Source organism: Amblyomma americanum, chromosome 6 (assembly GCF_052857255.1).
Source record: "Amblyomma americanum isolate KBUSLIRL-KWMA chromosome 6, ASM5285725v1, whole genome shotgun sequence".
NCBI lineage: Eukaryota > Metazoa > Arthropoda > Arachnida > Ixodida > Ixodidae > Amblyomma > Amblyomma americanum.
In genome coordinates this window covers 64,170,452-64,198,171 of record NC_135502.1, presented here as the reverse complement: position 1 = coordinate 64,198,171, position 27,720 = coordinate 64,170,452, and the positions used below count along the sequence as shown (strand labels likewise).

The window sequence follows — 27,720 nt, the reverse complement described above, 5'->3', positions numbered from 1 at the left end:
GTTCGCGAGCAGAGAACTGCGCGAACGATACATGTACGGCGAAGAGGCCAAGGCGCACACAAGCGCTGACTAACCGCTTTACTACGTGAAGGAACACAAGGCGTATGTATAAGCGAACTCAACAACTCACTCACAATGTAATCGAGAAAACGCCGGCACGTGAACAAGCTCTTAGGCAAGAATTCAGACTATCTGGACAAGTATATTCTACAAAATGATAACGGTGAAGTGGGCCGGCCCACTCTATGAAAACAGAAAACCATAAAAAATCCCTCAGCAAAAGCACACACTCCAGCGTGTCACGATCTGAACAACGGAAACGACAACCATATGTGGCTGTCGCTTCTTTTCTTCCTATTCCGTTTTTAGAGCCGTTTCTTCGGCGTATTATAGCTATCAGTTGTTATCAGTTGGCAGTATTTTCCACTGTCCAGATCGTGAGACACTTGAGTACGTAGTTTCGTAGAGACATTTTGTATGATTTTCTGTTTTCTTTGAATGGGCCGGCCCGGTTCACTACAATTAATTTGTAGCGATTGTTGTCCAAATAGTTTGAATTCTTGCCTGAACACTTGTTCACGGGATGGCGTTTTTTCGATTAGATTTCAAATGAGATGCTGAGTTCGCTCATACATACGCATTGTATTCCTTCCCGTAGTAAAATTGTTAGTCTGCGTTTGTGTGCGACCCGCCGCGGTGGCTTAGTGGTTAGGGTGCTCGACTACTGATCCGGAGTTCCCGGGTTCGAACCCGACCTCGACGGTTGCGTTTTTATGGAGGAAAAACGCTAAGGCGCCCGTGTGCTGTGCGATGTCAGTGCACGTTAAATATCCCCAGGTGGTCGAAATTATTCCGGAGTCCTCCACTACGGGACCTCATTCTTCCTTTCTTCTTTCACTCCCTCCTTTATTCTTTCCCTTACGGCGCGGTTCAGGTGTCCAACGCTATATGAGACAGATACTGCGCCATTTCCTTTCCCCCCAAAACCAATTATTATTATTATTATTATTATTATTATTATTATTATTATTATTATTATTATTATTATTATTAATTATTTGTGTGCGTCTTTACCTCTTCACCGTCCGTGTCTCGTTCGGTTCGGGAAGTTCTTTCTTGTGTTCTCTAATGACCCAACTGTCCCGACAAGTTCCATTAAGGTTGCGTTCTGGACCCCTGTTAAACCAACATCAATTCGAAATGACCTCTTACCGTTTCGTGTCATGAGTGCTAGCTGTATAGAGTGCCTACCGTTCCGGTCTTCGCATCTAGTCTATTTCCTATCGCTGATGTAACTAGGAGCCACGTAAACTAGCGTGTGTGCGGGCGGCCTCATCATTATCATAGCTAATTTGGGTCCACTGCAGGAAAAGGGCAATTCCCATTGATCTCCAATTATAATAACTTTCTTCTTCGCCAGCTGCGCCCATTTCATGTGTGCAAGAGCTTCTTACACTGCATCCGCAGCTTGCATGTCCGCGACGCCCGCCTACGCCGGTCCTCACTACAGAATGATTCTGTTACCGGGAGAAAGTATCGATTATGTCCTCCGCGTTATATGACCTTCACATGCCCATTTATTCTTCTTCTCAGCTAAGACATTATTAATTTACTAGCGGTTGTATCTTTACCTGCTGCGCTTTCTTCATGTTGCCTAACGCCATCTACTTACCCATAACTCGCTATGCTGTCCTGAATTTAATTTGAAGTCATTTCTTTAGCCAACAAGTTTATTCTGCATAGGTGAGTGCTGGCAAGATGCAACTATTTAATTCGCACCTAACAATTTTAGACAAAAGCATTTTAAACGCGAAAGTGTTTATCAACTAAATTTTGTATATATTTTAAGATTTAAGTGTAACAACCAACATATCTGCCTATCTGCCGTCGACAGGATTGCATTTTTTTGCTATTAGTGTTTTTGCTATCGTCAAAAGCGTTCCCTTTTGGTTTTCTATGGCAGTCTTAACTGGTCGATGCGGGCGATGGACAGACTTTAAAAGAAATATTTTGCTCTAATATATACATAGAATAGACGATTGCCTTCAACATTTCATAATACCACCTTACAATTTTTCAATAATCAAAATTTTTATCACGAACGTTGGACATGAGGTAATTGATATTTATGAATTGACAGTGCAAGAGATTTAAATGTTGGCCTCCCCGAATGTCTTCCTCTTCTTTTTGTTCATTTATTCATTCTCACGTTTTCGTTCTGCCCGCACCCGCACACGCAACAGAAACTAGGGAACAAACATCAACTTCCATTATTTATCGACTGCGCTGTGACATTAAACGTAATAAGAAATGTGTGCAATTTAAACGGTTACACCGCCATCAAAGTGACAAAAACTTGTTCAATGCCTGAGCATCAGTCTGGCCTATGACTTATGTGACGCATCATTCTCTGCACGCATAGCATTTTCACTCATCAGCAGATACTTGTTGGAAGCTACTTTACATGACATTGCAGGCTGTGCAAAATGTCAGACTTAGAAGTTAAGCTTCATCTCCTCAAGGCACCGAGTGCTCACAGAAAACCAAAACTTGGCACGGTCCCATGCAATTGCGCAAATTTATTATTCCCTTCTCGGGCACACGAGCATTTTATTTGTTGCTGGTGTCACTACTCTACAAGCGCCCGAAGCGATAACGATGATAATGATGACGATGAATTTTTATGACGCAAGGGCATTTAGGGACAAAGAGCGCCATGGCACAAGGTGTTATCGTCTTTTCAAGGTGGGGTCAAAGACCATTTTCTCAAGCATTTCACCCTAAAAAAGCCGAGCACCACGGTAGGGGAAAGCTTGTACCCACTGTATAACCGGTGGGTACCCATTGGCACTGGGGATGGAACCCCGCACCTACCGCATGTGAAGCAGATGCTCAAACGACTAGGCCACCGCTGCGGTAGATAATACTCTTTATTTTATGGCGAATCTAACGAAGGCAGCGCAGCGCCACGGACTGCAACGCCATCATGTGGCTCCTAGTGTAACATGATTATGGTAGTCGTGAATTCCTCACTTGTGACAGAGACATCACATCATCTTGGTTGCGCTGTCTTTTTTGACGTGAGCTTTAGAATGCCGCTCTATGTGCATGGCTGCCCCGAGTAGTTTTTTTTTTGCATATTCAGGACTTCCACCAGCTGTTACGTGGTGGTGATAATGCGCAAGCAACTACACACGCAATACCTGCGAATCAAACTAGCGGCTTAGAAGCGGAGGCTGTGCTTCAGAAAGAAATTAATAATCAGTGGATGTTGAAGTGATACGCACAATGGCTGGGCGTTGATCAAATGCTCGAAGCATTTTGAAGTGCTTCTCTAAGTGTGTAAAGAATTTCTCACAAAAAAATAGAAGCATGATAGCCATCACTACCGAGATTTGTAATTCAAATGGATTGTATTGTTGTGTTACACGCACAAACATATTCGCTGTGCCTTACAAATACAAAGGACAGCTCGCTCTGTGTGACTTATATTCCGCAAAGTTCACTTTCCCTATTTTTTAATATTATGCGCATGTAACCTTGCCATCTGATTTCTAAATGACCCAGCTCTCTTCTGAGTAAAGGTTAGCTTGATGGATATCGTTGGATGAGTGAGTTGAGTGTTATAACTGATATTGGAAACAAATCAAGCATAGCATACGCCAGAGGCGGCCTGTACACAAGTAAAGAGCAAGCAAACTCTCTACCAGGTCGTTCCTCGTTATTCATGCTACGATCCAATATCTATGCATGCTTTCTCTAAGCGGAAACTGCGTATCAGTTTCTTCCCGCTATGTCCAAAGCATGAACTCTGTGTCACGTAAGGCGAATTACCTGAATGATGAGACGACACAGATTAGAGAAAACAGTGAAAACAGCATTGAGATAATTCATTATCCTGCGGTACATTGTGTTACTGGTGCTCCAAAATTCATTGCCAAAACCTATGGTTGGTCTTCTTGGTTCCTACTTGTACGGAGCGTCTTTGAACTTTACTATCGTTAACTGGCTTCGTTAGCAACACTTCTGGGTGCCCATGATGTAAAGAAAAAAAGAGCTCTGTAAATTGACATCAGTCCAAGCGCAAATACAGAGGTTTTTAAAGCAGTATAGAAATTAGAGGTCCGGCCTAACATACAGTGAAAAAAGTCGCTCGCCGTTTCAGGTCTTATTGTTTTACCAAAGCGTTGACACTTAGCCAAGTTGGCTGCACTGCGCATTTCCTTCAAACCCTACAAGTGAAGTCAAAATTAATGAAATATGCCTCTAATAATATAGTGCACAACGCATGACCGGCGGAGTTTGATAGCCACAAATGGTCTTAAAGTACCTTTCCATTCCAGTGCCAGATATGCCAAATATCTTACTGAACGCAACAGATAGGTGAACTCGAAGACCCTGCACGTTAGCACCTTTGCGCCTACGGAGATGATTTGTTACTTCTGCGCATTTGATAAGTCAGCTGTGTATTCCTCGGATCGTAATGAATGATGGACGTTGAAAAGCGTGAAACGCCTTTCTTATGTATTCCTGATTTCATTTATCTACGTGTTTACACTTGTTTACTACTTGTTTTGATTCGAAATAAAGCAGGTCTGCCAGCTTATTTTCTGCTGCACATTCAGCTTTGCCTCTATAATTTCTCTGAGCATAATGCTCCAAAGCTGGACGTATTGAGGAGAAAAAAATACATGCAACTGTCCTTTCTTGAACGACGCCTAACTTTCGCAAGCACTGTCGTATTTGCTTTAAACGAATATGTACCGTTTATCAGTCTGCTCCACACATGAATTAATGATGCAACAAAAAGGGTACAATCGTAGCACGACATACTCAGAACTTCTTCGAATTGTGCGCACTCTGTGACCTATTTCGTAGGAGGAAGACCAAAAACATCTTGCCTTCGCGCTTTTGTAAAGCAGCGTTGCGTGGGAGACCTCAAAAATTACATTCAGCATTCGATTTCTTTTACTACAAAGAGCATTTGCCAACTCTAGCCTAATGAGAAGCATTTCCTTGTTGAAAAAAGTTAACCCTTTACATTCGTTCTGTCAGTGCAAAGGGAAAGAAAAGTTTCATTTTTTTACGCTACTTCTCTCCACCCCGCCATCTCTTGTCCACACCCAGTTTTCTGCCAAATTACTCAATCGTGAGCTGCATTCCCAAGTTTTGTAATTTTTTAGGGAGTTGCCTTATTGTAAAACATTTTTAAAAACTAGATTCAGCCGCCCACAGATATGCCTTGTAAACCTGTGAGGAAGACTTTACATCGCTTCGCTTCGACACAAACCAAATAATAAAGCAATGAGCAAAGAAAATTGCACAAAAATGGTTCTCACAGTAGACAAGAAGCCTCCACTCGTCGAGCAGCGAACTATTCTCCAGCGTCGGGTTGGAAGCTTCGCACGTGAGCAGTTTGCCGTCGTGCTCCCGGCGTGGTGTGAAGCTTACTGCCGACGTCGTCGAGTTTTCGTCGGGCGATACAAAAAGGTAGGCGTCCGACAGCAACGCACCGTCCAATTTCCAGCGGATCTCGGCCGGTGGCCGTGAGCCGGAGGTGATACACTCCAGTTCCACGGACTCGCCTTCGAAGAGCTGGCCCCGGTTCGTGATGCGTGTTACTTGCGGTGCCACTGAAACCAAGCAGACAGGAGTGCATTTTTTTAAAGATTTTTGCGAACAGTGAAGAAAAAAGTTCTTAAAAAAACGAACTGTCTCTTAAAAAAAAATCTGTGCGTATAGGAAAACCTATAACAAGAACTTCAATGCATTCAACAAAGCCAATGCTGGACCAAAACCAAGAGAGCAGTGTTCTTCTTTCTTCACATTTTGTTTACCTATCAAGAGAACTTATGCGCTGAGCAAACTTCGAGAAATATATCTTGAAAGTGTAAAGAAAGCTCTGAACCCTATACAACCATGAGCAGAGATTGCTAATGGGAAGCAGTAAACGTGTTCTTAAGATGACATTCTCCTTGGAGGTGAAAGTTCTAAGCAGATGTACAGAGTAAATCGAGTGTTCAGCATATTTAGATTTCAAGGCTCACACTGAGCTCTAGTACTTGTTTGCAAACTGCAAAAAATAAGCACATGGTAACCATCCCCACATGATGCTCTCAAACTTTTTGGATGCTGACTACAGAATGAGGATCATAGTGAATGCAGAGCCTCTTCTGTGGGAGTCTGCGTTTAGCAGTGATTTGATTCTTTTTTCGTATTAATTTTCTTTCCTTCATGCTCCAATTGTACTGTTTAATTATTCAATTGCAAAAGCAGTAAATAGTATTGGGGAAAACAGGGAGCCTATAGCCCGTCCTCCAACCTTAATCGCGTGGACAGGTTCTGTCATTCGCAGGATGTTCGCCCTCTTGCGCTTCGAGTTTTATGTGCATCATTAAAAAAATACGCTTTATAGCGATCCCTCGGGCACTCAGGTGCATGTTAAAATTCTGAGCCTCTGTGATACAATCCGCGCAAAAAAAAAAATCTGCACACGTCTAAAAAAATACACATAACCTTTGGTGTATTTCTCTGCAAAGAGGCATTTTATGTTGAAAACGTTTTTGAGGGGAAAAATGGAAGTAGCACCGGATGTGGGAAGGAGAAGGCAGTGCAAAAGTGTCGAGAGTTCAATATTGAAACTTCACGTGCAACACTGAGCACTGAAACCTCACGTGCCAAATGAAAAAAGTAATTATATAATTATGTGTGATAAAACTCCTCAGTATAAGCATCAAAATTGCATGCCTTAAAATAATTTTTGATGATAGCATTGGCCTGTTTGATCTCCGTTTTTGTTAAAGAAAAAATTACTCTTTTTAAATCTTTTAGTGGTCATTTTCATCAAAATGTTGGAGTAAGTGAGGCAAAAAACTGTGCAGACAACTTGACAAAGGGTTCACTCGCCCAAACTCAAACAGCAGTAAAAGAGCACGCCGTCCTGTTGCAAACATAATGAAGTCATTTATTATACATTAAGAAACACAATTTCGTAGCTTCCAGGTATACATCATTCAAGGATATGTAAAAAAAAAAACTAAAGATACAAGCAAAACTTGATTTTACTCAAAAAATAAAGACGAGAATTTTGCATAATATTTGGGCCTGGCAAACTGTCGTGATGCCGCTTGAAACAAGTTGTTCTGAAATAGTTCACCATAGTACGCTGCAACGAGAAGTATCGCCCTGAGCTTTTTTCGACAGTCCTGAAAGAGTGGCGTTTTTAAACGCAGCCTCGTGGATATTTCCAGCGTGATGCATATTGCAAATTTAGATTTTTCGAGAGAGAAACAAGTTTTTACTGTCTGAGAGATTTGGATAAAGTGGTATTTGCTAAAGGTGAGAAGAAAAAAACGTGCCTGAAAACGGTAAACGCCACTCCAGGAGTGAAGACGTCCCGGCGCCTACAGAACGTTACCGCGACATGACCATGAACATGGATGACGTTCTTTTCTAACGGTGGAATAGTAGACATATGAGGTGAATGAAAAGGCAGACTTTCAAAGAGAAACAGTAGGAGGATACAGTGAGGTGTACATTGGGCATAATGATGCCATTTATATTGAGTGATTGCATTGTATATGCTTGTAATAGGTGCGGTTCATTTTGTATTGATCGGTACCAAAGTTTTCTTGATTCCCCGACAAGAGCTCAAGAGGCACTGCGCTGCAACGTGGTCGTAGCGGGGCGAGTTTGATTATTCTCGGAAGAATGCCAAGATATATCCATGTAATTGCGAAGAACGCTCTATATAAGCTCACAGCAGTAATTGAGGACAGCTTCGAAACTAAGTTGTTCCTGATACTTCTTCGCGGAGGTTACCGCACGGTAGCTCCGTCTATCAGGTGGGCTGTTAGTTATCGGTGGCACCGCGCAACCTTAATTTTCTTCTATGTTAGCGTTCTGCCAATGCCGAAGAGCTCGTCTGAATGCCGCAAACTGTGTTACACTCTGGTAAACTGCCAGTTCTGGTCCAATTAGAGCAGGCAGGTTTTAATACATAGAACCTACGGGTACTTTCGCACCTGAATGGCCCTGAGAAATAGCTCTAATTGCTGAGGTTTCTGAAAGGTCCCCTGTAGTGGCTATACTTGTTGCGCTGCGCTCTAATGAACCTCAGGATACGCGAACTTTGTGAAAAGTCAACAACGCGAGCGCCACGTAATAAGTGAAGAGAAATCATAGTTTGGAGAAATGAATACCCAGTCGTACAGCAAGTGCCCGAAGCTTCCCTGTCGAGGGGATTCTTCGCCATTGTCCTCTACATCTCTCAGATGCAATAAAAATAAGAACTAAGGCTATGCCAGATATCACTGAGGGGCTCCTTTCTTCGTACTGGCAAAGGCTTTCGAAAACTAGCCGCCTGTAAAAAAATACAAACTGAGTAAATAACTATGTAGTGGCTCCTCTATGCTAATATTTCGCACTTTGAGGACAGTTTCTCAAGCGGGCCTGAAGTGCCACAAGATATCAGTACCTTGCACGCGTCGTGAAACACACCTCTTCTCAGTAACGTGCTCCGCATACGCGAAACAATCTTCGCAAGCCATTCTTGAGAAAATGGCGAATGAGGTAGTGGAACGTACTCGTTCACGAACAACGTTTGTTCGACGAACTGCGATAAAAGTTCTTTGGTGCAGTGCTAGAATGTTCTAAGCCCACGCAGATATGCACGCGGTCTCCGAATGCAGCAGGCTGAAGCGGGAACGCGCGGTCTGGTTTGCAGGCGTCATGGATTCGGGGATTAAGCAAATTAGTGTCGGCGCTAACAGACTGCTTCTCCGCGGCGCGTGTGGTCACAAATGATTCGCCCGCGTTTTCTCCGGATGCGGAGTTCAGCACTGATTAAAATATTGCCCTAAAGTAAACCTAAGCGGCAGTTGTTAAATAGGTACGAGCACAAATTTTGTAACGTAGAGAGAAAATTTGGTTTGTTTTATTGCTATAAGGAGATATGTTCAACTAAGTTGCACTCTCAGGCGTGGAGTTGAACATAATTCAATAAGATTTTGGAAGTTGTTCAAGGAACAACTCAGAATTTCCATTCACATTGAGGAAGGTCAAGGTGCACTTGCCACAATTATTGTGACTTCACCAAACCCAGTTGCTGTTCGGAGGAACAACCAGTGCTTGCCGGCAACGCCGGTGTCACATCGGTAGAGTGGTAGCCCAGGCTGGCCAGTCGACTCTGGCGGTGTAAAATTGTTGGTAATTATTTATTACCTCTGTGCTATCGCATTATGAGCTCATTTTCATGATTATTACGCCCGTAGGTCTCTTTCAAGGTAAAAAAGCGGACACCTAAAAGCTCTGTGTCTGCACCTCTTTATGACAATTAAATGGATACGACCCCCACATCTGTTTGACCTGTGCAATTGAGTGTTTGCGACTAGCAACTACTAGAAATTCACGACAGTAAAAATACCGTCTTTTGTGTCTGAGTAGCAAGGAAGTATGTCTAGTAGCACTTCGGTTTTTCGATTTAATTTTCTAGAAACGTTGTTCCAATTCTACATCTAAACTTTAACAAAAAGCTTTAAAATCTCGTTAACTCATTGATCTTGGTGGATAGGTGGTTTATTTTGTATTATTATTTATTTTATCAAAAGCTCTACACGCTCAACTACTTTTACTCTTGACTTGCCTGCAAGAACATAAGATACAGGCTTATACATCTCTGACTGACAACGCCACTGTTAGTAACTTGAGAAAGGTACCGGCATTAATTGGCTGATGGTTTCTGACAATCTCTCGTACAAAATTACAGAGAATGCTTGCTGCATTCCAATCAGTGCGAAAACACGGATTTTTATTACGAGAAGACGGCGATGAGCGGGCAGTGCCGTGGGATGAAGCGTTCACGTGAAGACGACGCTCTGGAATGCACAGCGCGAGAGTTTGCTGCAGTTTACCACAAGGCGTGTTCGACTGCGTCGATAGCCAAAGCAAGAACCTGATATTGTAAGGTTCTTGCCTAGGCTATTTCTCCTGAAAGACTCCAGGATTATGTGCTATCTGTTAATGCTGATTTAACTTATTAGAATCTAGAAAACCCGCATGATGGATCGATGCACAGAACCACCTCGTTCATCTAAGTATGTTCAGTGAACAATGCGCCTTGGTGCGGGGACTTGATGCTGCGCAAGCCCGCATGCCGGAATGGTTCCCGGTTCTTTACGCATGTGTATTGCTCCCGAAATTTCGATGTGCAGGTGGAGTGCAGTGTATGAAAGCATGAGAACGTGTGCCTGCATTGTCAGAGAAGAATGCTTTGTGGAAACCATGGTTACGCAACATGAAAAATAGGGTGACTAGAGAAAACGTAGAAGATTCTAATAGATGTTATGTATGAATATTTGCGCGGAAATTTCATTACAGTTACCAGCCTGCTAAATGGAAGTGTGAATGCCACCTGACTTGAAAAACAGAGCCACAATTTCCACCCTTCAGTCACTCGGTAACTAGCCGGTGGCTACCGACTGCAAAATAAGCTGAGCTAAAATCAGTGATAAATACATAACGAAATTTTTCAGGAATTCCGAATGAATACCAATGACAAGACAAGAAGAGAACTATTTTAAATTCCAGTTTGGTCTAAGTAGCAACCCTGAATACCTTCGAGGCCCTATCCTTTCACTGCTTTATTGCTACCCTCGATCGCCTTTTTTCTCGCGGATGTTTTAGCATTCTGACAAACTCACTCAAATGAAACAAAGAAGGCTCAGGCTGCACCATTAAATCACCTTAGCGGAAGAAGGTACCCGGAAAAAAAATTTTATTGCAAAATATTTTTCACCACTTCATGTCAGAAAGAGCAGCGTTTACATGATATGCAGTGAGGTTATTATAAACAAGCAGTTCCGTGAAAGGGCGCGTTCATCAATGTGTGTTGTGAGAGCTCGCGTTACTGAGGTGATTCTGGCCTATGTTCACGTGCAAGCCTACTCTATGCTGGTCAGCTAGCGCGCGATACCACTGTTGAGTGGCGCGACGTTTTCACCTTAAAGCACATGAAAGCTCTTGGGAGAGAAGTGGGGGGGGGGGGGGGGGAGTGGCGTCATTAGGGAGTTTGAGAACTTGATGAACGGTAAACTGTACCGTTACGCCTGAATACACAAACCTGCACACAACGATACACAAAGTTGCACTTTTATTCCCGAACTTTGCGCTGAGAATTCGTGAATCGCTGCAACATATAGTGAAATTCATCATCATTGTCATCATCCAGACAACGACCACTCCAGGGCAACGTCCTCTCAACTTAACCCTGTTGTGTTATGTCATGAAATGTTAACTTTGATTCAATGAATGCGCTTCGATCAAGTGAACACGTGCAGTTGCTTAATGTTCTCCAAATGTGTAATTTATTAGTTGTGGATTAATTGATTCATTTATATACTAGCTAACAGATAGAATGATTCAAATGCTTTCTTAAATATTTGATTTCTATGCGCACTTTGCTCGATGCGTCAGTGTGGCCTTGTGCTCCGCGATCGTAATCGTGGCCTAAGGGGATGCTATTATGTCGCCGCCATTAACTATGAACAATCAACCATCATTAACCATCATACGCTATTAAATATGCAGCTGAAACCCTCCGAAACGAATTCCACAGGCTTTTACTAGAGAAGAATGATGGCGGTGCTTTCTAGCGCTACTAGAAGACCCCAGCATAGTATGTGGCATTTGTGTGTGCCTTCTTATCCGCGTCTCTCTTCTGCTGTGATTTGTTTCCACCACGTGCAACCAACAAACCGTAACATGCACAACTAGCAGCCAGGTAAGAGTTTGGGGCTAATTCACATACATACCAGGAGAGTCTCCACTGTATGGCTATGGGCTTTTCCTGCACTTCTTTTGGCAATGGAGAAGTTTTGACCAGTAAAGTAATAATCTTTCTCCTATATTTAGAATGTACAAGGTAAAGAGCGCTTAAGCTGCTGCTTTGGGCACATGTGCAACACACTCAGTCTAAAACAAACGTCCGAGATCGCACCTGTAAACGTGGTCGCTCCTCTGTAAACAGAACCGAAAGCCCGCACTACTACATAGTATGTCCAGCGCCGGTTTTGTCGGTCCCATTGGTATCGCTGTGTGTGCGTCTTTTGGACCCCGGTTCGTAGCCGGCGCTGTAATGATTGGGATGCACACCAGCCGAAGAGAATTAAAGCGAAGGTTCCATCGACCGGGATAACCACGCGGTAGCGGCAATTTCGACAGGTCATTTGACCCCACGAAGACCCCACGAAAAAAGATGTGCTGGAAACCTGCCTGCGGAATCTTTCTCACGCTCTTCAGGAGGGGGGGGGAGATGGCCTTCCCTTTGTCTGGTTCGCCGGAGGGCAGAGGGCGACGTCGCCTTGCAGTAGTTAACCGTGACTGACAAGTGCCATCCCAACCGGAGAGAGAGAGCCCGCCGAGGTTGTAGCCACGGCGCCGCACCTATGTTGGGACAGACACGTGCAGCTTGGGGCGAAATAGCAGCGGACTTCCGAATCCTCGGCCATTCACACGGTGCCTCCGCGTGATATGTGTTATGGCACTCTTCCGATCTTTGCCTCGTGTTCAATTGGCCACCGCCTTGTGAGGGGGTGAAGCCTAAGGGTATTAAACAAGCGTCCTAAGTGAGAAGCGTCTGGGCCTTGGCGACAAGGCTCATCCAGTAGCTCGACGCTATCAACTCTTAGATCTTGATTTTCTGTCCTCCTTTCGTAATATATGTATAAAAGTTTCCCTAAAGGCCAGTAAACCTGTCTGTGTTTTCGTTGTCCCAGATGTCAGCTTCCAACCTTCCTCATTCCTTCTCCGGCCAAGCAACGCCACCCTGCATCACAACAGCCGGTCATGCTACCCGAGCCCTAACAACTGGTGGCAGCGGTGGGGTGCTGCTACTCCCGACTCTTAACAAGTGGTTACCAGCGGCGGGATTCGAAGTCTGGCCGCCCCAACAACTGTGGATCCGCGACGGGGATCTGAATCTAGAAGCGACATCTGAATGGAGGCTACGGACTGACGGCGTCATCCATACTCGACAGGTTGAGTGCCCGATGTTTGCCACTTATTGCGCCAGACCGCAATAGCAGAGGCAAATGTTAGGTGTGCGTTTTGGTTTTCTAGGGAATGAAAAGTTAGCATTCGTGTTTTGATCGCTCCCAGCTTTATCTTGTAATTTTGTGGCAATTAGCGGCCCAAGGTGTGATCCACGATGAACAAGTACAAGCGAGAGGACCTCCTTGAAATTCTGGAAGATCTGGGCATTCCAGTGGGCCCCACTAAATCAAAGAAGCGATTTTGGACATTATGCGGGAGAGGTGGTAACGGTCGAGGAGGCGGACGAGACATGCGAATTGATTCTGGAGTGCAGGCACCGCGAAGAGAAGGAACAGGAAAGGCGAAAATTACGCGAGGAACGAGAAAGAGAGCGAAGACACCGCGAAGAGGAGGAACAGGAAAGGCGGAAACTTCGCGAGGAACGCCATAAGAGAATGGGAGGCGAAGTGTAGCGAGATACGGGCTGAACTATGGAAAGTACGCGAACAACAGCAGGAGAAGCTCGCGCGTAAAGTTCAGTTACAGAATTGGGAAAGAGCGAGAGCCCGTTTAGGAAATTTTCAAAGCGGAGAAAATTTCTGAAGTTTCCTCCCAAATTTCGAGCGTATTTGCGCTAAAGAAGAGCTAGATAAGAGCTACTGGTAAATGATGTTAGTTGCCATCCTGCCATGTGATGCCGAAGGCGTATTAGCGCGCCTGTCCGACGCGGAGGCCAACAATTATGAGACCACGAAAAGAGCTCTTTACAGGTACTTTGGCATTCTTGGGGATTCGGACTCGAAAGTACGAAGTGATGGAAGTGAGCAACACTCCCATCAGTGTATCAGCGACCGGCCTAAGAACCCCGCTTGATCAGCTGAGGACACCGCCGTTGCTCAGGGGAGTAACTAGAGGGCAGGATTACGCCCAGAAAGAGCTGCAGGGGCAGCATTTGTCAATTTGGAGGCGGAGAAAAAGGGTAGTAGCAAGCCCGGCGAATACAAAGCCGAGTGACCAGCTACGTTAGCGAGTACTGAAAACGCGAAGAAAACCAAAGCGGTTGTCTCTGTCTCATAAGCAGAGGCTGCTTTGACAAGGAAAGCAGATGCTTTCTCTCAGGAGGAGACTAGAGAGACCACAGGCCAGCGCAATGAAGGAATCAAAGGAGACCCTCCTTCGATGCGGCTGGCGAGCAAAAGTACTTAAGAATTGCAGACGCTTTACTGTATTGAGAGTGACCGTGACTCACCTGAGTGCGCTCCTGAAACTCCAGGCCAGAACGCAACGTTAACCAAAGAGTGTGGTTCAGGTAGAGTTACGGGCCAGAGAGGTAGGGTTGTAGGGTCGGATTGCGGGCCTCAGGTGAGCAAGTTGCCAGGCTGAGCGGAATGTAAAGTACAGCCGGAAAATTTTGGTTCTACGACGTGCAGTGACTAATCAAAAGCGCGAGCCGACTCGAATTCAAGAGGAAAATACAGCTCGGTGCTGAATCAAAAAGCTGATGTGAAAGGTGAGGGCACCGCGAGAAAGGGAGGTGCACAAAATAGAACAACTAGGGCCCTTTCTGGAGAGAGGCTGCGCGCAAGCAGAGCCAAGCCAAGGGGTGGTCCGCAAAGAAAGGACAAAGTACGGGCCCAAAATAATGTAAGGGTTAAGGCCGGTCAACAATGCAATCGTCCTAGACTTTCACCACGGCACTCGAGATGCGAAAGGCACCGCACGAAGGCCAGGCTGTCCAGACAGGTTCGGACAAAGCGAAAGCCACATGCTTGATTGGAGGGAGAGTGCAGAGGTTTTTGCATGAGGAGTGAAACTCGCAGTGGGCCACAAAGAAGCACGCACTTCTACCGCATAAAAAATGCAGCAGAACGCGCGCCCGAGAAAAAAGGAAACGAAGGGTATTCAGGAACCGGGATAGGAAGGCACGGATTCATTTTTTTTTTATACTCGATGGTCCTCCCTCGCATTCAACTTTTGAAGGGCTGTTCAGGTGCTGGAGACGCGCGGCCGGGGTGCGGAACGAATCATTTTTGCGTAGCCTCTGGAACTCGCGGGTTTCAAAGCACACTTAAGACCTCTGTGTTTTGTCGTCTCGCGGCTGCTCAAGCCACCGTTGGACCGCGACCGCGCAGGGCGTGGCTGAAGAATAGAAACCAGTAACCTCCTTGACTCACAACGTGGTATCAGAGGAACTGCATCTTGTATGTATACTCCTGTAATAGATTGTTTTTGAGGTTTATACCTGAGTGAGTTTTGTACATATTTTGATTTTCACTCAGTGATGTAGCTTTTGAAAATGTCTGTTTTGTAAAGTAGCAAAGTGTTGCGTGTTCTGTGTATAGGGAACAATCTCTGAAGCACCAGTACTTTTCGAGCTATAATGTAGTCAGCTTAAGTGGCTCTCCAAGTAAAGTTACGTGTAGTATTTAAATTTTCCAGTATGTTGTGATAAGTTTTCAGGTGTGCTGCGTATGTAAAGTTTTGTGCGCAAGTTTGCACATTTACGGCATGTGTCGTAGCATAAGTTTGCACATTTACGGCTGGTGTCGTAACGTAGGTTTTGCACATTTACGGCAGGTGTTATAGGGTTGGCTGTCCTGAAGGATAGAAAGGAAGACCGCACTGTGTTGGTTAGAAATTTAGAATAAGTTGGGGCAAAATTGGTCTCTGTCCGACCTCTCGGTGGATTCCACCCTGCTCGGGTTACGTCAGAAATCGTTTCTACCTTACCGGCCAGTTAAAAACCAATTATAATTGTCTTGAAGTGTCTCACTGGTTGACAACCCTATTGAGAGGTCCGAACACCTGAACGTTGCATCCGGTTCGCGCTTCGTGTGCGTTCGGGACAATCTGGCTTAATTTCAGAGGGATTTTAAAGGGATCTCTGCAGCGTAATCAGTTTTGATTTGGTGATGGTCTGGCGGAACGAGTGGGCCACAGACGGCACTTACTTTTTTTGGTTATGGCTTGGCGTTTGTAATCCCGTTTGCCTCGCCCCACAGAGAAATTCCCAGAAATGCACTTCAGACACCACGATGAAAAGGGGCCTGAATGACTGCGGGACGTGGGCCCATTCTCGCCCATCCAGTCAGCCGAGCTGCGTGGGAGCAGCTCATCTGCCGGACGTACTGTCTGGCGGCGGAGGGACTGTTATGATCGGGATGCACATCAGCCGAAGAGGATTAAAGCGAAGATTCTATCGACCGGGATGACCACGCTGTAGCGGAAATTTCGACAGGTCGTTTGATCCCATGAGGACCACACGCAAAAATGTGCTGAGAACCTGCCTGCAGAATCTTTCCCACGCTCTTCAGGAGGAGGGAGATGAATTTTCCTTTGTGGGGTTCGCCGCGAGACGCTACCGACGATGCACAAGACGACAGAGGAGAGAGGGCAATGTCGCCTTCCAGTAATTAAGCGTGACTGACAAGTGCCATCACAAGCGGAGAGAGAGAGCCCGCCAAGGTTGTAGCCATGGCGCCGCACCTATGTTGGGACGGACACGTGCAGCTTGGGGCGAAGTAGCAGCGGATCTCCGAATCCTATACCATTCCCACGGTGCCTCCGCGTGCTATGTACTGTGTCAGTTTCCCGATCTGTGCATCGTGTTTAATTGGCCACCCACCACCTTGTGAGGGGGTAGAGCCTTATGATATTAAACAAGCGTCCTAAGTGAGAAGGAACGCTCTGGGCCTTGGCGACAAGGCTCATCCAGTCGCTCGACGCTATGAACTCTTAATTCTTGACTGTTTGTTCTCTCTTTCGTAAAATATGCCAGTAAACTTGTTTCTTTTTTCGTTGTCCCAAATGTCAGCTTCCAGCTTTCCTCATTCTTTCTCCGGTAAAATAACGCCACCCTGCATCACAACAGCTGGTCATGCTACCCGAGTTGTAACAACATTGTGAGCGCACTTCGCGGCCTCATTTCGGTTTTGCTGTAACTCGCATTAACCGCTTTGCCGAGCGCGAACAGCTCGCATTGCAGACGCATTCCGCTGTACGCATCTCGCTGTTTCTGGCTGTGGCACTCGGGCGCCTGTATACGTTCGCGTTCTTTTCCGGCACCCGGATAAAGATAACGCGATCTACAGGTTTGTTTCCGTATTTGTTTTCAAACGCCCCTTTTTGCGCCATGCTTGGAGAGCTCGGGAGACATACGTGGAAAAGTGGTTACATACTCGCGGCATTGTATTTTTTACCGCAGCACAATGAAAACCAATTAAACTTGAAGCTACCACGCAGACTGTTAGGCCTGTGCCGTCGTTTATGTCTAAGGCTTCTCTCCTATTATGGCCTTCACTGAGTACCCGCAGATAAAGCAGGAATTGGACGATGCCTATACGGTGCTTACGTTCGAGTTCTTATCAATATGCCGATAGTTCTGTTAATTTGAGGGTACATTTACGTGCAAGACAGCCTTCAAAGTGATGATGACGGCCAAAGTGTGCTATGTCGTTCAGAGCGGCAATGTGCGCCTTCTTAGGCTGCGCCGAAGGGGCGTGGGAACTGAACCAATGAGTTAACGCTTTAGCTCGCGATCTTATAAACAAGAGGAACCGCCTACCCCCTCCTTGTCCGCGCCTTGAGACTGAGCGATTCGACCGCCGGATTTTTCCGCCACCACACAGGCGCCTCAGCCCAGAGGAACCCTAAGCGTGATGTCAAATTCAAACAAATCCTTTTCTAATCCTTTCTAGAGGCCACAAAATCTATGCCCCACCTCCCTCCTTCCCCAATACCAAACCACCCGCCCGTGGTGCAGCGCTATTCTGAAACTCTTTTATATACCAAAGTGGTGCCAACCACAACATTTAGACACCAGACACGTCACTCGAGCAGTGGGAGGTACAACTGGCCAGAGTCACTTTGGAGAGGCAAAAAGCGCTCATTCATCTAGTGTGCTCGTCGGCCAAGGTCACTGGGGTCCTGGATTGAGGACTTCGACCACAAGCTCAGTTATTTTGCTCACTATTTTGGTTATTGTTGCTGTTGTTGTTGCCTCTAAAGCGATGGCACATACCGATGACGGGGCACTTATTTTGGTCATTAAACGCTATTCCTTCTCTTTCTCCTCCTCTTCACTCGCTGTGTTTTAGTTTTTATTTAAGTGCTCCCAATTGCTGCAGGCCTCGCAGAGCCGCAGTAGTTCAGTATCAACGAAGAATTTCTCGTGGCGCAATGCACAGGGTGCATTCCTACGGGTGCAGGCATGACATCAGATGTGCGTTGAATCGGATAGTTTTTTCTCCTTTCAAAGCTTATTTTCGACGAAATCGCCCCAGTGATATCGGTTACATAGGGCTTCAGCATTTGTGAGGCCTCCCCATATTCGTCCAACTACCATGCGAAAGGAGACGAGCCAAATGCTCGACATTTTAGACTTGGCTAAAAAAAATTCATAGAATTTAAGACACGTCCCAATAGAAGTGTAGGGCCCTTCTTTTGAAGAAATTTTTTTTTCTTCGAATATCATGGTTCAAAGTGCAAGGAATCGCGTTAATCTGGGCATTTTCAGAAAATTTCGCTCAGTAACTGTTCATTGCCGAAAACGTTTTCATCCGCATCTAGTCAGGTATAGAGGCGCCTTGTCGTGCCCCAAAAGTTAAACCCCGGGTGCTGCCATTTTAGTTCAACATAGATGCGCCTAAGACAAAAAGAAGTGAAAGATTTCCGCAACTTCTAAAGGAAATTTGTTGGCAGCAGTCAATTCGACAAACATGCCAAGGAGTCAACAAAACTGCCCTTTAAGACGAGGCGAATTTAGGGAATTCGTGTGTGAACGGATACAACATCATAAAGGCTTTTAAATCTGTGAGGATGGATGCTCTCTACAGCGCACAGTAGCATTTTTTTCCCTTTTACTGTCCGTGCAACTCGAATAAATTAATTTCCTATACCGCGGCTAGTTCGCTCTCTGGTGACGGTGGTTGACTCCTTGGCCATGGCCAGTAAACGTATTCTGCGCGTAGAAGTCTTTGGCTAAAAAAAAAAAAAAAAACCTCACCCAATTCGCTCTAATACGGTGCGAAAAAGCACAAAAATAAAGCTTACGTTCACCTATCCCTCTCAAACAGCGGTACTATGTTAAGTTTATGTCACATGCTAAATGCGGGCAGCTTGTAGCCATGAGAACAACTGAGCAGGAAAGTGCAGCCGCGTTAATGCCCGTGCAAACGCGTGCCGCTGCTCAGTGCGTAACTCCCTTGTATTCAGTGCAAAATCAGCAGAACATTAATAAAATGTCGTAAAAAAGCTTCTCAGCGCACCGTTTTATGCGCTAGCTGGGCAAACTTAACATGTTAAGGCTAGACAAAAGGCTTTTGCACTAACGGCACAAATGCGGCTGAAAGCGTTAACTTCGTGCGGTACTCTGTACGCGAGCCTACAAACATTAAACTTCCACATGCCGCACCTCCGCGATCGCTTGACGGCGAGTATTTTGCGTACAGCTATACCTTCTGGCTTCTAAATTTTGCATAGTGTGTAGGCTTTGCATGCGTGCTAGGCAAATTCCCCTGAAACACCTTACTTATGAGGAAAGTGCCGGTATATCTGTGTTAGTAGGCGACGGCCTCTGGTCGCTTCCTCAGCAAGCGTACCCTTGTAGCCTGCAGTAGCTGTGGTGGAAAGAAAATGGAGGCAGAAAGAAAGAAAAAAGAAAAATAGAAAGAAGGAAAGGCAGAAAGAAAGGAAGAGAATGAAAGAAGGAAAGAAAGAGAGAAATTAAGAATGAAAAGGAAAAAGAAGGAAAGAAAGAAGGAAAGCAAGAAAGAGGGAGAGAGAGATAGATCGAAAGAGAGAAGAAAGGGAAGGATGATAGAAAGTATGAAATAATGAAGAAATGAAGAAAGAAAAAAGATATGGAAGTTAAGAAATACCAATAAAGAAATAAAGAAAGATACAGAGAAAGAAAAAAGGAAACGAGATGAAGTGAAAAAATTTGCCCAACGAGAAATCAAAAGCTGAATAATACAGCTCCCTCTTTCGTTTTTCCATCTTACTTCGCGAGAAAATGCGATTTCAGGATGACATCGCAAATAAGAATCGCAGTTCTTATCAAGTTTTCCGAGGTATTTGGCACTCGAAAAGTGGTATTTCAGTGCTCATTCGAACATACTGTTCAGCTACATTCAAAATACAAGTCAGTAAGTTCGTGTATGCTCCAGCATTCCGTGAGTACAGGATTACTGCAGTTCGATAGCAAACCTGTTTGGCATACACGGACAAGCATGGCGCGAGCTTGTAAAATGGCACTTAAAATGATTCAGTGATTGGCATGTCAGCTAAAGAACATAACGTGAAGATCAAACACTAAGTAAGAAAATCCTGGTACCCGAGCGATATTAACAATTGCTTGTCACACAAAAATATGCCGGTAAGTGCCAAATTAATGTTTTGCTCAAGTTTTTAGGCTCAGCTATAATAAAAAAGTTTGGACGCGATAGCTGAAGATTTGGTCAAAAGATACTTAAGCCATTCAAAGTCTGCATTCAAACAAAGACAGGCTTAAACTCCTAATGAGTTGTTTTGCAAAAGCAGGCAATCTGAAGAAATGATATCCGGTAATAGTTTATTGATCATAAACAATTCCCTACCTGCGCAAGAATAAGGCTCGTACTAAACGCTCTGTGGTGAAGGGAGGAAAATGATAATATTGTCAAGACTGGTCGGTCCACAATTTTGTACTGTTTAAGCAAGCCTTATGGGTTGGTCACCACACTTGAACATGAATAATCATTGGAGAATAGTACACTACAAAATATAATTTTTGAATATTTTGACACAAAAATACTCTTTAGCAGTGCGTCCTCACAAAGCAAGAACAGCGAACACTCGCTCACGCTTTAGTTTCATAAGCCTGAGACTGTAGTATATGAACACTCAAAACAGTTTGCATATGCTGAAATCAGTAAATCTCATGTGCAATTGTAATTTAAAGAGTGTGTAATAAACTGTTCTGGAGTAAAATACATTCGATTCGAGCCACATAAATAGTTGGCAGCGAGCAGACAAATGCTCCTACGGAGACAGTTTTACTATGTAAATAGTAAATAATACGCCTTAATTATAATAGCCTGTAACAATAAACAGCGCACAGAAAGTCACTGAACATATGAGTAAACAATGATGGACAGAAAAGTTTATATCATGCTGTGCTGTGCTGTGCTTCATTTTTCGCTTATTTTCTCCAAATACACTTATGTTGTTGGCAACAGATAACATTGTAAGAAAATTGAAAATCTGAACACACGCGCAGGAGTAGTCATGGTCAATTGTGAGTTTTTCTTCTGTGCGCCCCTGTCACCTTTGTGATGAAAAACAGGCTCTGCCGACCAACCGACCGATTGACTGACTGATTGATCGTTTGATTAATTGTTTCATTCATTCATCGATCCTTGCGCATTGCCTTTTCTCAGCCTTGAAAGCGTTTGTCCGGGTTCTTGGCATGGATAAAGGAATGATGTGGAAAAACGTTTTGCCGCAACCGCAATACGGATGTCACAAAAAGCCTTCAATGCTTGTGATGTATAATCGGCACTCTGCTTAAGCAAGAAATCTTGAATTTTTCTATGGCGGAAGTACTCAGAGTCGCGCCATAAAGTATATGAGCGCAAGAAGACACTTAATTGCTTCCAAAAAATTTGAATTTCCCGCCTTTTAAGTTGATGTGTACTACCCACGGTCCGTATTAGAAAGATGCAGAAAAAAGTATTTAGGAATCCATTTTTTTTTTCTTGAAAGTGGCCGACGGACCTAGTGATTATCAAAATGTTCACTAAAAAAAAAGTCGACAAGTCATTCTAAAAATTCGACAAAATGCTTTGTAATTTTGTCGTAACGACTGATTTTTATGCTGTTTTCTAGAATTTTTGTGTAGTGGGTAGTTTTGTGGCACTTTTCAGTTGTAACAAAAATCTTGTTCTCACTACAAAAATTTGTTGCTAGAAGTTCTTGAGCAAAAACACTACATAAAATCGGTTTTTACTACAGGAAATTTTGTATTGTATTTCAATTGGGTGAACTCGAAACAACAGGAAATTTTTTTTTTCATTTCAATTGAGTGAACTCGAAACAACAGGTGGGCGTCTTATAATATTAAATTGTAAAATATTATGTACTGGCAGCTTCGGTCTCGGTAGGCGCCATCCCTAAATTACACCTTTACGTTACAGGGCGGCCGGCCATCCCGTACTACACCACAATACTGATGACGTCAGCGTCATCAGAAAGCATTGGTTGTTCCTGACAACAACAGCTGGGTTCGGTGACGCCACAATAATTCTTGCGATTCCTCCTTGACATCAGTCTTTTCTGGTTGAAATGCCGAGCGGCTCCTTTGAGAACTTCCAAAATCATAGTTATGTTCCACTCAACATCTGCAACAGAAACTGGTTAGAAAGCGTCTTCTTGCTCCCTCGAAACAACTGAAAATATTTATGTTCGAAATTTTGTCTACCCCACTTTAAAAACGCGCAAAGCTATGGAAAAGTAAAAAATAGATTAACTTTAAGGACACAGGATTAGATCACGGTCGGTTAGGAAACAAACGCGAGTCAAAGAGGCCGTAGCTGAAATCCAAAATCCAAAATGAACATGGGTAGGCAATGAGGAACGGATAACAAGCCATCCCTTTGTGTAATGAAGAAAATTGCAAGAGACGCAAACGTTCTTTCTGGAGACGAGAAATCTGGTGAACAAGGTTAATAGAAGATCAATGGGAGAAGCCTTGATCCGGCATCGAACTTAATTTGGCTGACGGTTATAATGATGACTATGGTCCTTGGCGGCGCTAATTTACATAAAGCATACATTAAAAAAAAGTGTTTGTCATAGTTTATACCGTTCTCTGCAAGATATAAACTCATATTTCAATTTAACAGTAAAGAGTTTTGTGTGGTATAGAGTACATTTTCCTAAAGAATGTCACGCATCTATATTGCTTAACAAGAGTACGCGTAAACAATAATTTTTTGTAGCTGCGATCTATTTATCAAGGGCATTGATGCAGGTCTGCAAGCACCGAATCGCAACAATGCATACCAGATTATATCCATTTGCAAAACCATAATAGCGCAAAATTCTAACACTTCCGTAATAATAAAAATGGGGCCCTCGCAAGACAAACTGACTACAGGTAAAGGTTTCCTTCCCTTCCTAACGACGAGTATGAGTCGATATTACACCTTGATCTTCGTTTATTCATTTCCGAAGTGTCTGAAGTATGCTCCATGACATGCATCTACAAAGAGACCTCCGTAATATTAAACCAGCGACGAGAAACAACGGTGTCAAAAGCTATTTGTCGAGTATCAGTTACAAGAAGCAAGATTATTTATGCTAGCTTCTATTCTATCAGATGATCCCCGGCTACTACTTTTCTTTCAGGGCCAAAAGGAAAATGACATCTAAAAAATTGATCTATACACATGTTTTTACTTGTGAAGTATTTCAGCGCTTATAGCGTTCGGCTGCTTATTATAACATAACTAGTTCTGCCCCGAATGGAAGAAGCGTATTTCAATGCTTACTTTATCAAGTGTTTTAGACACCTTGTACTGTTGCTTAATTTCTTTAGAGAAATGCCGAACGTTCCTTAGAGTGCCGTCGATTGCAATCGCTTCTTGTCACCTCCTATTCTTTGCTCTAGAGCGGCGAGAAGAACAATAAGCAAATTTTAAATTCCGTTCGTTTTACTGCGCTTATCAAAAGCACTTAATTCGTGCCAATCAGGTTAATTAGGAGAAATGCTTAACTTTAAGAATAAGTGGTTTTTTTTAGGGTGAATACATTACCTTCTCATTATCACAGATGTTCTCAAAGAAGATTCTTTTCAACTATAGCAGCTTTAAACAGAACTGTCTCTCTCTTTGCTCCACTGATAAATGCCAAAGTTTATTTCTGCTATTTTTGCACTGAAGCGGGCAAGGTACTTTTGCCTTCCGACCAAATGAATTCCCTGTGAAAAACATATGCACAAAAAAATTTCCGGTGCCTTCCGTCTTTCGCTGCCTTTTCAGACAAAGATACCCTTGAGTAGGAACAATAGAGAAAAAAAAAACTCTCCTACGGTTTTTTCGGCACGACGGACCCGACTAAACTCTGAAAGGCTGAGCGCTTTTTATATGCGACACATCTGCATACAAACATTCGTACAGAAAAGAGATTTTCTCACACTTCCGTTTACTTGTCAGGTCCATTGAGATGCAGAACGAAGGAAAGCTTTCATAAAGCACGCCGTTTCGAATTCGTGCTGCATATTTCCGTAACATATAAAAAGATCAAGCGTCCCAATTTGCGTTTCCTGAAAGCGCGTTTCCCTCCGTATGACATTCTTTTTTTTTATTGCTCCAGCTCTAGCAGTACGAAAGAGTATCATCCGTTTTGTTATCAACAGCAAAAATTGGTGGTGGTTTAGCTCTGGATAAACCTGGAGTGACGCAATAGCTACAGCTGGCCGGGTGGAACTTGCTTAGTTGAATTGTAAAGTCAGTCTTTCTCCGCTCCGTTTCGATGGGCGTTCCTTCTTTATCTTCGTCCCACTTGACACGGCGCATGCGTACAGCGGTTGCAGCTCGGTTTCGCAGGCGCGCCGCGATGCCAGCGGCAGCAGTTGCTCCGCACAACATGGCTGGTCACTTGACCAACCACGTGATGAACCACGTGATCAGCCACGAAGCCACGCCGCCGGCAGCTGCTCCGCACCACGTAACCACCACGTGACAGCGTGGCTGCGGCTCTGAATGCTACCGTAATGTAGCTATCGCTAAAAAAGGTTTGTTTCTCAGCAGTCTTAATACACTCATAATCAGAGCAACAGCTGGTGCTTTACTATCGTTAGTAGTTGATCTTGAGTTGTAGAATGAGAGAGAAAAACACTTTTATAAGTAGGGAACAATGATAGTATTAACATCGTCTCCATTAAACCTAGATGTAGTATGACAAACTCCTCCAGAGGCAAATTGACCACATCTGAAAAGGAATTGCCAAAAAGACGATCAGGGCAATGCGTTAGACATACAGTTTATACTGCGAGAAATGTATACATGTATCTGCGTAGGATTTCAAGGCTGAAAAAAAACACGCAGGAGGCTTTCAGTGCATCAAAAAACTGGCTTGTACTATAATTAAATGTAAACCGAACTTCTGGAGCGACGGCATTTTTAAATCAGGGGATGGAGGCTCTTTATGAGCTAGATCTTACATACGTATCTTCTCTTAACGGTACGCTGAGGACGACTATAAGTAGATCTGTTATGATAGCGTACTGCGTCTTGTACGGTAAAAGGAGAAAATAAACTGAAATACAAGTGTCGATATTACCGGCCGCTTTCTCTAGTAAGATGGTCATTTCATATTTCGGCGCGGACCCCAAAGACTACGTTATACCGCCATAAAGTTGAAAACTGTTTCATCCGTTCTTTTCGATAACCACGTCACGAGTTTCAGTCGTCTGGCGGCCAAATATTAAACACAGTTTCCTTTCCAATAACTGCGCCGTTTGCAGCCGAACAAATGTTAGCCCACCTAGTAAGGGCCAGACAATAAAATTTATCATGAATAAATAATGTATGCAATTGTCGTAAGCGTCCCGCCAGGATCCCGCTCATACCAGTGTCTCGGTCATCGGAGTGCTCCTTGAGCATACCCTTTGGACGGTGGCAGAAAAAAAGGAAACCATACAGGCATTTCTAAGGTGAGTACAATCAGTGGCATTTTCATTACTGTTACAACAATTTTGGCATTTACTCGAACCTTACACCGTGGCGCCACAGTTGCGCCTATTTTCCTCTCAAAGTCCTCGTACGCCTGCAAGATTACTAAACAGAAGCTGCGACGACAGAGATAGCAGCAACCTTCATGGCAGAAAACTCGTATAACATAAATAATAAATTCGTCCTAAAGAAAAAACCATGATTACTGTAGGTTTCCTGCCTTTTCAAAATCTTTCAAGAACAACGGCATATTTTGCTAGCACTGCAATCTTCCTTTCAAAAACGCGGAGTTTTAGTGTAGCGTTGAAGATGAAAATTTTTAAGATGGACTGTTACGCTCTGGCATCGGTTTTGAACTACTTGCTTAGCTTGCGCCTTTATTTCCACTGAACTTACTGTTCACAGCAGGTCAATCATTCTTACGTTGCGTTGAGGTGTGCATTGTGCACTGAAAAGCATAAATCTAGTCAGTGAAAAGGTACTCCCAGGTACAATTTCGAGAATTTTCTTCAGGCCTAGTGGTTATTTTAATTACTAAAGGTCCCGGTAGAACTTCTAGCTCAGTTATAAATAGCAAACCTAAGGAGCTATATTAGAAGAAAATGAAGTTTCAAGATAAAGGAAAGCTTGTCAAACACGTATAAAAAAACACATGAAAACAGTGCGCGAAATCGGTTTATCTCTAATCTAAAGTTTAAGAACAAAACGTCCTGAATTTTCCATACAAGAGAACAAAAATGCACAATACCTAGAACAAAATTTATATTCTGTGTTCCTTCCTGGGCGCATAACTTCCTGTAAACTTATTTGCTCCTTTTAGTATGGTAATTCCGCGCGCCAAACATTCCACAAGAAATAAATTTCACTCCTCTCAGCCAGCAGCATGACTACCAAGTTGTCTGATGTGAACAAACTGCCCAGGGTTACAGCAAACAACAAAAGTTGTTCACATCAAAACTCGTTTTTCTTTTCGGCCAAAAAAGGGCGCACCGGAAGAAAAACTTGTTTCAGAGGCCCGTAGTCGTTTATCATCCCTAAGTGCGCATCTCTGCTTCGGGCACGCACATGTGGCCCTGTGTGTAACTAAAACAAAGCCTCCTTTTTTAAAAACACTCCTGTGAGCTGCTTGCTATTAAAATTTATTTCGTATTTTAGAATGTAATGTGCCTCATACTATATATACCCATCCGCGCAAAATCCTCCTGTCGGAGAGACCTCTCATGCGTCTGGAAAGCTTGGTGCAAGCCTAGGGCTGCACCGGGCACTTGAGATGACGACACAACGTGGAAGCATACCGTACTTACTTTACTAAAAGGCCCTAAGCCTCAGCGTAGCGCTTAACAGAAACTGTACTCAGAGTTGCCAAACGTTGTTCTCTACGTGCACGGTTGCTTGCATCCCAAAGCAACGAACGTATTTGCTAAGAAAAATGGAGATGGCGGAAGCTGAGGTGGCCTTTGCGAGGCAAAAATTTTGTTTCGGGGGAAAGAAAATCTCCCGGAAGTATTCCTTGGAGAGCTGGTAACGAGCACTCAGTTTAAAGATGCGACAGAGCCGCCGCGGTGGCTCAATGGTTATGGTGCTTGGCTGCTGACCCAAAATACGCGGGTTCGATCCTAGCCATGACAGTTGCATTTGGATAGAGGCGAAGCGCTAGCGACCCGTGTACTATGTGATGTCAGTGCACGTTAAAGAACCCTAGGTGGTCGAGATTTCCGGAGCCCTTTACTACGGCGTTCCTCATAGCCGGAGTCGCTTTGGGACGTTAAATACCATCAACCATAAAGGTGCGACAGCGTGCTGCCCGCTTCGAGGCTGTAATCAGCCACCATTAACAGATCTTGTAGGAGTACTGTAGTAACCATGTGCCAAATGAAATACGTAGCCACCTGTCAGAACAATTTTTTTAGGCTTCGATACGCGGCCATTCTGATAAGCCGGCGCTATATCCGCAGTTTAAAGACAGCGCATTGGAGGC

The 27,720-nt window shown here is 44.1% G+C and overlaps 1 protein-coding gene across 1 annotated transcript in view; it reads right to left on the bottom strand.

The window, feature by feature from the left end:
- Positions 1 to 27,720, bottom strand: part of LOC144094752 (cell adhesion molecule 4-like) — a 75,977-nt gene that overhangs the window by 44,346 nt on the left and 3,911 nt on the right. Inside the window, exon 2 of the mRNA XM_077628662.1 lies at positions 5,340 to 5,633. Within this exon, the coding sequence (XP_077484788.1) occupies positions 5,340 to 5,633 (294 nt within the window). The remainder of the gene's footprint in view (positions 1 to 5,339; positions 5,634 to 27,720) is intronic.